This window comes from Protopterus annectens, chromosome 13.part0, assembly GCF_019279795.1.
Source record: "Protopterus annectens isolate FY-2018-M chromosome 13.part0, PAN1.0, whole genome shotgun sequence".
NCBI classification, from domain to species: domain Eukaryota; kingdom Metazoa; phylum Chordata; order Ceratodontiformes; family Protopteridae; genus Protopterus; species Protopterus annectens.
In genome coordinates, this window is record NC_056747.1 from 502,004,833 (window position 1) to 502,019,067 (window position 14,235).

The following is a 14,235-nucleotide window of genomic DNA, read 5'->3' on the forward strand; positions in this document are numbered from 1 at the left end:
ATAAAGGAGACAGGGAATTTCTGTCAGAAAGGGAATAATATAAGTTTAAAACTATCAATACAAGGTTTTTTTTACTAAAAAGGGGCTTAAAACTCACAAAAGTGAACAACTTACCAGGAGCTGGTAAAAAGAAGACCTCCCAAGCGAAGCGGCAAACGAGATCTGGGTACTTACTGCCTTGCATCATGGGATATGGGGCTGCCTCGAGCTGGTAAAAGGAGTTCTCGAGCTAAAGCAAGTGCCGAGTCGGAGCCGAGGATCGGCTCCGAACCCATCAAGCAAGAATGAAGGCGAGATTGACAACTTAACATTAATATTTATATATATATATATACTTTATGCACCCTGAAAAAACCTCTGTGACTTCCTGAACCACATTTTCCCACCCTTCTGGCCCTTGGGGTAAGGTCTAGAAGGCATGGAAAAATGGACTCCCATGGCAGACAGGGTTTTTCCTTCCTGCTCGCACCTAGTGAGAATGTCCTTCACCTTGGTTCCGAACAACAATGAACCATCAAATGGAGCATTGGTGAATGTAGACTTGAAGGCCTCCGTGAAATTGCACAGGCGCATCCAGAAGTGTCTCCTAAGAGAGACTCCGGAACCCACAGCCCTACTCACTCCATCGGCTGCATATGAGATCAGCCTTATGGAGGAGTTGGTAAGGGAATTTAGGGTAGACATCTGTGCATTGATGTTCTGTGCCACAGCATTAGAAATGATACCCTGTAGAGAATCTCCTAGCTGTTTTAGGAGGTCTCTCTGGAGCCTCATAAAATGCATCAAGTAGTTCAGCGACCGCAGTGTAAAGACCGCTGAGGTAAACACACACTTCCCATACCTGTCCATAGCATGGGACTCCTTGTTAGGCAGATGGACGGTAGACAAAGTTTCAGCAAGTTCCTTCTTGGTGGCCATTGCCACCACCATGACATCTACTGGAACACCTTTAGATAGATACTCCTTGTCAGAGAGGGCAGACAAAAACTTATTGGGTCTCCTTGGGACCGGTTCCACAGTGTCAGGAGTTTCCCACACCTTTCGACAGACTAGATCTAATAGCCCATCAAAAAGGGGAGAAACCCAAGAGGTGGAGGGTTGAGACCCGAAAGCCTTCAGGAACACCGACTCCTCATCAGAAGGAGATTTGGATGGCCAGCCACCTCTCTGCTTCATGATCTCCAGGATATCTGAAAAACAGATATGTTCAGAAGATGACTTGGGGGGACCCCTCTGACTCCAGAAGGTTGGTATCTGATGGGAGAGACTCATCCTGGGAGTCAAGGTGTTTCCTCTTACACAATCTCTTTCTGGCAGGCTCCTCAGGCAAAAACTCTGGGGAGACGTCAGAAAGTTGGGGACCACTCATGGAGGAATCCTGAGGCTTAGGGTCTCAGCTGCCCATGGATAGAGCATGATCTGAAACTGATACCGGTGATGGAGGGGCAGAGTATCTGTGCCGTAGGATGCAGCTGATGACCTGGCCAGCACACTCCTCATAACCTTGAAGACTGATCCCCCTGGCTCCGAAGGCCGACTAAATGAAGATGAAACAGTAGTAGCCCTCAGTGCTGAGGAGATAAGGTCCGAAGCTGATGTCAGGTCCAAGCTCACTCAGGCAGAAGCACTGAGTGGAAGGCTCAGAACTGATAAATATTGATCCGAGACTTCCCCCTTGGGTCCGACCGGATAACCGTGAACCCTCGACCCCATGGAAGGAGCCGATGGGGTCGGAGCGGAAATCGGAACCGAGAGACCAAGCGAGGCTACTGGAACTGACCTAATGGCCCAACGGCACTGACAACTCTGGCTTTGAAGGCCGAAAAAGGCTTAGAGGAGGAACAACAAAGGATGATGAGGCCATAAGCTTCGGAGCCAACTGGGTCGGAGCAGAAATCAATTTAGCCAACACCGATGACTGAAGCAGTTTCTTCATCACCCTATCAATGTCCTCATTGGAAAGGGTCCTGGAAGACTTGGAAGATAAAGTAGGAAATCATGATCTCCCTACAGAAGGGGACTTGCGTGAAGGAGAACCCGGTCAAAAAACTGGAGACCGACTCAGTACCAAAATATCCGTGACCGGCTCCGAAAGGCTGGGAGCTGGTATGAACTTAATCAAGAGACTATTTCCTTTCAGCACCAAGGGCAATGGAACCGAAGAAGGAGAAGCTATTCTAGCAACTTTCTCTGGCAGCTCTGAAGAAACAGACGGAGCTGGAGAGTGCTTCTTGGAAGTCTTTTTGTCCTTTTTAGCTGGAGAGGATAATGCACTGGAAGACTTAGCCAAGTCCTCCTCAAAGGAGTGTTTAAGCAGTCCTTTCAAAATGAGCTTGTTCTTCCTCTCCTGTAGCACACGGGGACTGAAGGAATGATAAAACAAGCAGGACTCTTGGAGGTGAATAGCCCCCAAGCAGTACACGCACACAGAGTGCTCATCAGTTAATTACATTTTATTGCTGCATTCAACACACTTCTTAAAGCCCAAAGGCCTGCGTTCCTTAGGATCCTTGGACATGCTAAAAGGAACAAATTAATATGTACATGCACTAGACCCAACTAACAAGAAACAGAGCCTCTAACTCAAATGGCCCAGAAACGGGGATGAAAACAACAGGGAGGACTAGGTCCTCTAACTTAAACGGGCCTAGCCTGGGGAAACAAAGGCAGGAAAGCAGCAATAGCCAGACACAACATTAAACGCTAACAGAATGGAGCACCAAACCAAAGACCACACAGAAACAATGGGGAGGACTAGGTCCTCTAACTTAAATGGGGCTAGCCCGTAGGGAAAGGAAACAAATGGGATACCCAAACAGCTAGACAAGGGCACAAAAAACAGCCAGAGAAACAAATACAGGCAGTGAAACACCACTACTACACACACAGAGCTATGAAAATAGCTTTTTTGAGCAACAAAAAGTCAACAGTTTATAAAAATTTTATAAACAATATACTTAACCATGGCCAAAAGCGAGACCACGTCTGAGCTTAACGAGCGGCAAACAAGATCTGGGGAATAGACCTGTTGTATGATGGGATACCTCTTAGCCATGAGCCAATTGAAGACTTCGAGCTAGAGTATGGCCGAGTCGGAGCCGAGGTTTGGCTCCGAAGCCACAGGTAAGAATGCAGGCGAGCTTGGACTACATAACATCACAAATTACTCAAAACTCATTTCACTGACTCTCATTTCACTGAACTGAACTTAGTATATATGGCACTGTGTAGAGTATTGTAAAGCAAGTAAAAGGTATATGCCTTTTTCCCCACTGTAGTGTGATCCTGGAGTTAGTATATATAGTTGGGGGTGTGGGGGGCATAGCAGCCCACAATGGAGGGTGTGGGGGTTTTAGCTCCCCACCTTGCTTGTTTTATATTTTATTTTACCAAAAACTTTCAAACAATGCATTTTAAACAATTGACATGTACAGTTACAACACCAATGACTAATTCTCTCCAGAAGACAATATGTACTCAAACTAAGTGGGGGCCCACACCCCCCCTAATGTGGGGGGGGTTGTGCCCCGACACCCATCTTAACTATATATACTAATCCCAGATCGCACTACAGTGGGGAAAATGGCATATAACTTTTACTTGCCTTACAGTACTGTACACAGTGCCATATATACTAACTGCAGTTCAGTAAAATGAGATTCAGTGAAATGCGTTTTCAGCAAAGTGGTCGGTGTGAAATGAAATTCAGTGAAATGAGATTCAGTGAAACAAATAGACCCATATATATATATATATATATATATATATATATATATATATATATATATGTGTGTGTGTGTGTGTGTGTGTGTGTGTGTGTGTGTGTGTGTGTTATGTGTGTATGGCTAAAGTCTGAAATGTCAAACATTCAAAAGAGCAAGCATTCTTTTTCCTTTGATTTGCTGGGCTGTGTATGTAAAGTCACAGTATGACAAGGTCCGGGAATTTGTCCTTTCCCCACTGTTGTGTGATCGTGAAGTTGGTATATGTAATTAGCAGGGGTATGGGTGGGGTGCACTGGGGGGGTTGTTCATGCATAAAACAGTGTTTTCTTCTTTTTCTTTTTCCTTTTTTCATGCTTTTGTGAATTGATCTTTTTTAAATCCTTTTGTTTCATTTGCTCATATCCATGCTTACTTTTTCATGAGATGTGTATCACTCGTAGCATCGAATGCATAGAATATCAAATTTATTTGCTACCAGCCTTTTCATTCAAAATGTCAAAATTTTGAAAAAAGCTAGTAGCTGGTTATATAAGTTCACAGTACAGTGGGCAGTGGCATTCTGCCCTGTCTTCATGATCTTGGAATCGATATATATAATTAACAGGAGGTATGGGGGGCAATTTTTTTTTGTTGTTGTTGTTAGAGTTTTGGTGGTTTAGTATTTGATCTTTTGTGACTGATATAATGGGATACTAGTTTGTTTGCTTTCAATGCTGTGGTGTTGATCTCTCTCTCTCTCTCGATATATATATATATATATATATATATATATATATATATATACACACACACACACACACACACACACACACACACACACACATGGGTCCCCTTCAGTAGATCAAACATTTACAAGTTCGAACCACATATGGCCAGTCACTGTTACAGATTTAACTTCTAGTGTTTAGACATGTCTTCTCCAGTAAGTTGAAGGGTGAACTTCAATGGGGCATAGTCCAAAAAATGGGAGAAATTAGTAATAAGCTTATAATGTGTATATGTTCCTTTGTTATAAAGAACATATCTATGCTGAAAAAAGTACTGCAAGTAGTATATTAAAATATTTGTGGGTAAGCCTAAAGTTACATGCATGTCAATCATTCCAAACAAGTTTTGCCATAACTATACATATAGTTGAGGCAGGTATATCTCAAAATTTTATGTTTGTAGTGCTCCAAATAGTAGGTGTAAATCCTAGAATGGGTAACAATAGGAACAGAACTGGGGAAATTGAACAGAAGAGGATCATCAGTTTACAAGCAAACAAATATTATGGCCTCAGTGACGCTGTTTTGTTGAAATAATTTTAAGTGCAAGATCACTTGTTCATTGAACTATTTTGGTTTGAGCCCTATAGGTGAATTGTTAATTTATCTTGTACATATTTGTTACAGTATATCTAATATTTTGAACAGATTTTTTTTACCTACAGGAATCTAAATTTACTCACACAATATCCATTACTTCATATAACATCTGTTTTTTATTGACAAGCATCACTTATTATAGTTGCATATGCTTTCATATAAATATATCTAAGCCACTTAGTTAATTTAGATAATGTTTGGTTTATTATGGCAATGCAGACATGATGTTTATTTAGATGTTATTTTTAAATGATTATAGCATGATTTTAATTTGGTATTAAGGTTAATGACTTGTTACATGATCAGCTTACTATATGATGAGCCCTGATTGGTGTAGAGTTCAGGAAGTCTTTATATTTTATATCGGACAATTTCATCAGCATTAGAAACAGCTTGGTATGTGATTTCTACTAGATGTAACTGTTGCTTTAGTTAGTCTTTTATATAATCCTTTAATAATCATGGATATGTTGTGTAATTATATGCTCACTAGTATAAAATAGTTTTGTCACTATCTGCATTTTTAGTTTCAGCATTATTTAAAAATAAGCACATAAGTATTTAACAGATGACAGTAATCAATGTTTTGCATCAATTTTGAATGTTAAGAAACTGTTATTTATAGAGCTATTTTTATTTTTATAAAGTTTTTAAAGTTCTAGCAAATTTATATCAGTACAATATTTTATTTATATATTGCTTTGGATACACACTGTTAGTTGACCAGGAGACTTTATGATGAGTTCCGATTGGATGAATAATTGGGAAGCCTTAAAGTTTTACTGAAACTCTACATATTTCTTCATGTGACAAAAATGGTCAGGTATGTGATTTTTGTTTAAGGTCACTGTAAATGAGTCAGCATTAATAATGTTTATGAATATACTGCCTTTTAAAAGTACGACATGATTCAATATAGATACGATACTGTTTTTTTCACCTAATGGCAAGTTTATTAATCAGGACTTGTTTCTAAAGAGCAAGTTATTCAATGGCATGAGTACATTATCTGATAATAAATAACTATTTTTAAAGACTCTTTCACTTGAGAGACAAAATAATGGTTTATATATGGCTGATTTTAATATGCTGACTATTCTGCATTATGTTTTTATTTGAGATTGTTTTGTGTGTAGTTTCTGATTTGAATTAATGTCTGAAGAAGTGTTGGTGACAACATGAAAGTTCTCACTTTTTATCATTGGCATATTAAACATTTGTTTTATCTGGATATTCTCAGCCATGTTTGATGCCTCAAAGTGGTTTTACTTTTGGGGTTTTTACTTGTACTGTTGAGATAACTTAATTCTTGCACCAAGTGGTTTAATTAATTTGATTTTAGTATTAGCAATATGATAGTGTCCCCTAATGACTTTAACTTATGCAGGTACCAACCAACTCTCCGGTACACAAAATTCATTTCAAGCTATCTGTCTTAATGTTTGCAAATAGTTGGAAAGGTATAAGTTGTCTTCACAAAGAATGTAAAAAATAACCAACAATCTTATTAATGCTCTTGCGACTAAAATTTCACATTTTAAATGTTTTGGAGTCTTTTCCTACCATACAGACCAGGTGATCAAAATGATACTAGGATTTCTCATTTGCATAAAAATACCAAGATTAATGTTACCTGCCCAGGTCCTCAGTCAGCTAAGACTGTTCTACCACCCCAGCAAGACTACAAGTTTCTTTTGCTTGGCCTAAGCTATCAAACAAAAATGTAAGAGGAAATATGTACACATATTAATCACATACTCTAGCAATTCTGAACATCAGTGGCTCACCCTGAATAGCAGCAACTAATTAGGAACTCTTCAGGAGGCATAATAACATATTTCTGTTGTACACATCTTCCTGAATTTCAAACAGTACCCACCTCTATGAGATCTTGACTGAATATGGCACTCCTGTTGGACTGGTCTTCTAACTATAACCTGTGTTCATGAATATGCTTCTCACCTACACAAAAATGTTACTGACCATATAATATAATAAAATGTTACTGACCATATAATATAATATGAAAGGCTTCTTCAACACTTACATTTGGTTGCAGAAAGCAAATGTTTCTTAGATACAGGATAATGAAGCATTTCTTAATGTGCAAGGGCTTCTATCCTATTACTATATTAATATTATTCTTGTTAGGCAGAAACAGATAGCTCAAATGTATTTGTTAAAATCTAACTGTAACTATAAAAAGATTACCTGACTCGTTCTAATGCTGCATCTCTGAAAGACTGTAATGAGTTATATGTGAAATTATTACTTGGTATTCTAATTACTTTTGTAGCTTTCCTTTGATCTGTATTATCAGTAGTAGGACAGGTTGATTCATTAACCAACTGTCTTTAATGAATTATTATAACTACCATGAGCTCAGGCTGTTGCTGAAATCTGACTACTGAACCAGTGTGTGCTAACATGGAAACAGACAAACATGTAAATAAAATATGCACAAAAACAGTGTTATATTATTAAAGACAGTGTTCTTTCTTTATGTAGTATTCCATCCAGTGATGGACTTTTAGCTTCAAAACAAGTGTAAACATTAATCTCCAAAGAAACCTATTTGTTTCTGAAGAAAACTGTACATTACACATCTGAAAAGGCAACATGGTTAACATACTAGGTGGTTTTCACCTAAAACAAGATTAGGCCAGTGATAGATATGCCTGCAATCCCATTCCCTGTGTCCCAATTTGAGTAGGATTAGAAGATGGCTTATATCCACAAAGCTACTAACCACAAATGGAGCTACAGTCACAGAACAGTCACAGAACAGCTCAGGTTGCCACCCCTTCATTTCAAAAAAGGAAACAGACTATCGGAGTTTGTAAATCGGCTGATTTACTATGCTTTTCTGTAAAAAAAGCATAGTAAATCAGCCGAAAACAGGGAGCGGGAATGGAAAAAGAGGGTGTTCCCCGCCAAGTGATGTCACCGTGATGTCGCAAATGGGTGGGATATGGTCAGGAGAGGGGTGGGTGGGCGATGTTACTGGTGATGCGAAGGCTGTGGCTTTACTCCAGTTTTAGCCACAACGAAAGGTGGCAACCCTATGTATCACTTACAAGTTGTAATACTTATGCGGTCTACTGCATTCACAGAATACCAGTCCCCAACATTTTATATAACTGTGAATGAGAAAAGCAGTATTACAACCTTACAACAGTTCTGATGTGGTTGATCCACTTTAGAAAGTAATGTATACATTGTATATTACTATATGCTTATTTACTAAAATGTGCATATACATTTTTTCTATGTACTCTAAACTACTCTCCTGTTGCTTACTTTTCTGCCTTTTTATTCATGAAACGTTTTGTGTTTCACCTGCACTGAGCCTGAAATTGGTCAGCAATGATCACTGCACTGCCCTGGTAAACAAATATAAATAAAATAATATTGACTGGGATAAATTATATGACTGTGCTAGAGATGTCAACAATAAAGGAGGGTACAGCTGCATTAGTGATGCCAATGGAACTATAATTATTTAAAATGCACTCAAATATTGATTACAGCACCACAGCAGGTGCCAATTCTTGCATTACTCCAGATTCTAAACAACCTATTTTATAGGAAAGAGAAAACAACAGAACTAGTGCAAAAATAACCACTAAGTGTACTGTGGCTAGCTACTTCTGTTTTTTAAGATGCTTATGTTTGCAGTGGAAGAGCCAATGGTCCTGGTATCCAAATAATGAACCAGAGGCTGTTGCATTTCTTTCCTAATTATGCAGTCTTTAGCAACTATTCAACTGACACCAAAAATATCAGGAATCTGATTGCTGGGACACAGTGTTACACAGATTCTATCAATTAATCTTTATAGATGGCAAGTTACATAATTACTTACTGAAACACACTCCACTCCTCCTCAAAATGTGCATGCATGCACAGAGATATAAACAATTACTGACTGCAGACTAAATATCAGTTTCAGAGTCAAATACCCCCCCCCCCCCGCATTACCAAAGTCAGTAGCAAGCATGTTTGAAAAATGAGCACTCTACAGCAGACTTAAGCAAGTAATAATTCCTGACAAGGAGTGTGATAATGTGTAATTAACACCTGCCCAGGGGTGTTACTAGGCCTGAAGCCGCAGGCAGAGGGCCTCTACACCCCTGGAAGGGCATTAATTACACATTAACACACACCCTGGAGGGCATTACTGCACATAGAGAATGGGCTCTCAGTAAAACTGTTGCGTTTTACTTACTTATATATATATATTTTTTAGTACTATATATTTTTTAGCATATATCTGATGGAAAATAGTTTCTCTGCCTAACGTTTCCAACTTGCTGTAGTATATGTTAATGATATTGGAGTAAACATTTCACATCCAGAATATAACATTTAAAAATAACCAGGTTATTTGCTTTATTTTTGGTCCCTTAGTCCTAAATTGTTTGGTTGGCAGTCAATGGAGATTGAAATTACTAAAAATGACATACATTTAAATTTCAGATGTTTTCCTTAAGAAAATCCATGCTAAATTAAATTTACTTTAGCAGCCTTATAATTTTATAAGAGCGATAATTACGTTTTTATTTTAGAGCCTTTGTTCCCCCTTTATTTTATGCTTATCCAGATTTCTTCAGCTGAAACACGCATAAGTTTGTAAACCTCTTTACCTCTGCTGCCAGTAGTCATGTCAGGTATTCTCACTCATACACCATACCTCTTAAATGTTCAGATTTTTGCAGCATATTTTTGGTCTGTTCCTCATAAAATTTATTTTCTTCTGACAAATCAGTGGGATGATGATCCGAGTACTGAAGTCACTAAATAATGACTTACATTTGAGTTTCAGACTTCAAATCTTTCAGAAAATGCATACTATTATAAACCCTGTTTTTCTAGCAGCTTTCCAGGTTTATAAGAGCAATATTTAAAATCTGTCCTTATTTTTGGGCCTCTGTCCTCCAATTATAACAGGCTTAGTCCAGATTTCTAGCACTAAGAGTTTGAGAGGTATGACACACCCACATCTCTGCTTCAGGAAAAAAATGCATGTTAATGAAAACCATGTTATTATAGCAACTTTCTAAGCTTATATTTAAAATCTGTCCCCATTTTCAGCCCTGTGTTTCCTCATTTATTTGTAGCTCTGTCCAGATTTCTTGTGCCGAGAGGTATGGTCGAGAGATACACAAAGATGTTATGTGATGCTGACAGGGATCACCTGATCACTCTCACTCTTCACTTTCTCTCTCTTTCTCACACACACACACACGCACACACATGCACTCTGTTCTGCTTTCTTGCACACATTCACTCACCCACGCATACAGCAACATAAACACACATATACACGATCATCTGTCTCTCTTACTTTCATACACACATAAACTCTGTCTTTCTCTCTCTCTCTCTCTCCCCTCTGAGACACACACACACACACACACACACACACACACACACACACACACACACACACACACACACACACACATACACGCTTTTTATTTTACACTCGCTAAACAGCAAAGCGCTGCTTAGCGAGCGTAAAATAGTAGCTCAACCGATCTCTCTCTCTCACACACATACATGCATACACTTTCACACACAAACAGATACATGTACTTTTTTTTAACTTTTATTTTAGACTCCCTAAACAGAAGTAGCCCTGCTTAGCGAGCATAACATAATGGTGACCATTCCATTTTCTCAGTCCGAGCTCCATGGTGGCTTGATATACTGCCGTAAAGTGGCGTACAAGTTTTTCAGCAGGCATTACTTGTACATTAATACCCTGCTGGAGAACGTTCGTTCTCCGGTCAGGGTACTGATGTACAGTAAGCCCATTCTCTAATAGTGAATAAACTTAACCATTTGTGTTTCTGCTTTTTCTAAAAAAAAATGGAGTCACTGCTGACTACTATCTTTTAGATTGTTCATCAGTACTTAATTCAACTTAATTTGACTTTATGTATCGGGTTGTTCTTAGTCCTGTGGAGGAGACCATACATTACCATATTTTCTTCCCAGTTAAGCCCTTGGGGGGTATGCCAGCACTCATGTACTACAGGTAAGTCTGTTTTCTCATTAAATTGATTTAAGTTTAGTCTTCTAGATAAGATACGTGTATGTTAGACTAAGTAATTAAAGAAGCATTCATCTAAGCAGTTTTCCTAATCCTAATATGCACAGATATTCTTTCTCCACTGTTAAAAACATGTATCTCAATCAATGGATTGCAACAATTGCAGAAAACAGCCTTGCATCTACTTCATGTATAAGTATAAATAAGGCTTTCCAATTATTGGATAACTGATAAAAGGTAGCTTGAGATTTATCAGAAATGTACTTCATAAAACAGTATTTTGAAAACTATGTCCAGAGAGAGCCAATCACCTTGCCAACATTTGTATAAATGTAAATCCATAGACCATAAAGAATCATACCCAGTGTTTTCATCCAGGTATCCAAGAAGTTTTCTGTACTCCATTGCTCTCATATATACTGTATGGCTTTCGACTTCCTGTTGTAAGCCAGCATGGTGTTGAATATATGCCCGTATGCAACTGCTCTTTCCACATCCTGCAGGTCCTAACACTGCAACCTTAAGTAAACAAATAACTGAAATTAGTAGCTTATATACACAATGTCATTCTTATATTAAGTACTTTGTATATTCTGAAGAACAATGACCATTCTCTTATATATATTCTGGAACAGTGACCACTCTATTAAAATATTTACCACAAAGTGAAATCTCAGTGGGAATTTTGAGCAATAGTCAGTCAGTTTTTCTCTTTCATGTTCATCAATATAGTCAGTACATACACAAACAGTAACTAATCTCTGGAGTGCAGGTTTCAATCCTGGCTTCCAGATGATGTCTAGTTAGATGTTTCTATTCTGCACGTTATCTATATGAGTTTTTACCATGCACTCCGGCTGTTTTCTTTTACATCCTGAAAACATGCTAAGTAGGCTGTCCCTAGTTTTCTGTAGTGCAGCTTCTGGTGCCATTGTCTCCTGCATAAGTGAGGCTTTGCATCAGTGTGACTAACTTACATAATAAAAATAAAATTAAATAAATGAAATAAATAATGAAGAAGTGTACAAAGATAGAATAATGTAGTCTATGTTACACCTTTAACATACCATTAAACAGGAATTGTCTTGCCCACTTTTCTGATTTCCACAAGGATCAAAAGAATTTTTCGTGAAAAGAAAAATTAAATATTTAACTCATTTATACTTGTAGTGCCTTTTTTATACTTCATTTAACAACTATAGCTCCTTATGAAGTCTTAACAGTTCTTGGGACTGTGTTCCACACATAAGTGAGTTACAAATTAATAACAGGTGATATAAAAAGGGTAATGTTTAAGTAACAAAATAACATTAAGCTTCTTAGCCTAGGATGTCCTGCAGTAGATGTCAAACACTGTTTGTCACCTCTTATTCAGATTTACATAGTTAACACTGATATCTTCATAGCTGAGAGAGCTACATGCTATTGATGGACATGGGGTAAAATGTCATGGTGGAAGAGATAAAAATACATTACCACTGGCCATGTATAGTACACTGTGATGTAGATATCTCTAGCTGTTTGATAGCAATTGTAAATATATTCAGTACTACCATATCTATATTAATATTTCCAAAACCAAGTTACTGATAAACTAACTGCACATGACATCAGAGGTGTTTTCCTTTCCAATCAAGGTGTTCATAAAATATTTAGGTTTGCAGTTCTTTGCACCAGATGATTGTGCATTCAAAAAAATCACCATCAGGGTGGTTTCTTAGTTGAAAAAAAGAATCTGCACTTTGGGCGGAACCAGGAACCTAACTGTGCAAAGACACCTTATTAGACTAGTGGCAATGACAATCACATAGAATGCATAAGGAGGGGACTGAATTCAATCCTCATACAAAGGTCAGTGTTTTCCTTTCCTTTTGAGTTGTTCTTATATTTTACATGTATGTTAATATTCTCTTTAAGTGGAAGTAATTGCTTTTCTGTTCCAACACTTCAGTTAAATATCACTGCTTAAACCTCAGAAAGAGCATACTACAGCTGCCTCAGTTTTTTCCCACCCTTCCTGAAACTTTCCCCTAAAAACAGTTCAGTAAGAAATCAGTTAGTCTTCCTCATAAGGCTCACAATTTGTGTTTTTTGTTGGGGAGGGAGGGGTGCAGAGGCATATTCATCCATTTCTGAAATAAATCAATGTCACATATAAAAGGCTTCCAGCTCCACTAAGGTAGAATTCCTCTTATAGAGCAACATATTCACCCACCAGTGCCACTCATAATGTTCTGTGTCTACAATGGGGGTTAACTGGAGGCTATTTGATCTGAAATAACTAGAGGGTGTGTTTATAGTTCCTTCACTAAGAATAAGTGCACTTCTAACATTAGAACCTTAGAAATTGTTGAAAATGAAGTGAAGTGACAAGAATAAAAGATATAGTCTGCTGAATGTAATCCTAATGACCTGTGTGCATATAACATCCCCATTAAAAAGCTATGAAGGTGTTTATAAACAAACTAATAGGAGCAGTCCAGTTACTTGTTCCTGAACGGACCTCTAAAGTGATGCTGACCATGTTCCAATCATCCCCTACCCCTTGACTGTAAAGATCTCCTGAAAAGTCACTCATTCATTCAATCAATTTGGCTATTGAGCTCTGAACAAGACTTGATGGAACGTATATATTAATCATCATAAAGCTCTGCCCTTCCAATCGCCCCTTTCAGGCAATATGTCTTTCATCATTGTCAAAACACTAATGCATCACCATAAATGGAATGTTCTTTCTAACAAGTTTTGTTAATCCTTGCCTCCTACCTTCTGTGCAAGATGAAAATCAACCCTGGGTTTAACTATATTCAAACAGTTTTGAATTTTCATTGTCTGTAAGCTGTGTCTTCTGCAGCAACAGAAAGTGTAGTTTAATCTTGTTAATGTATTCAAACATCTTAAACCTCTTAACATAGTAAAGACATTAAAATTTCAAATTAATAAGGCATGCAGATAAAAGACTATTAAATCAGTATGTTATGTACAGCTATTCTACTAAGCAGACTTTACACTCTTAATACCTTGGGTATAAGTTTAAGCTCTCAATTAACTGATAAAAGAACTCTACCTCTAATAATCTATAACT

At 37.9% G+C, this 14,235-nt stretch overlaps 1 protein-coding gene across 1 annotated transcript in view; it reads right to left on the reverse strand.

Moving 5' to 3' along the window:
• Nucleotides 1-14,235, reverse strand: part of LOC122787923 (dynein beta chain, flagellar outer arm-like) — a 5,188,001-nt gene that overhangs the window by 2,937,381 nt on the left and 2,236,385 nt on the right. The window contains exon 51 of the mRNA XM_044054850.1: nt 11,512-11,669. Coding sequence (XP_043910785.1) covers nt 11,512-11,669 — 158 coding nt within the window. The remainder of the gene's footprint in view (nt 1-11,511; nt 11,670-14,235) is intronic.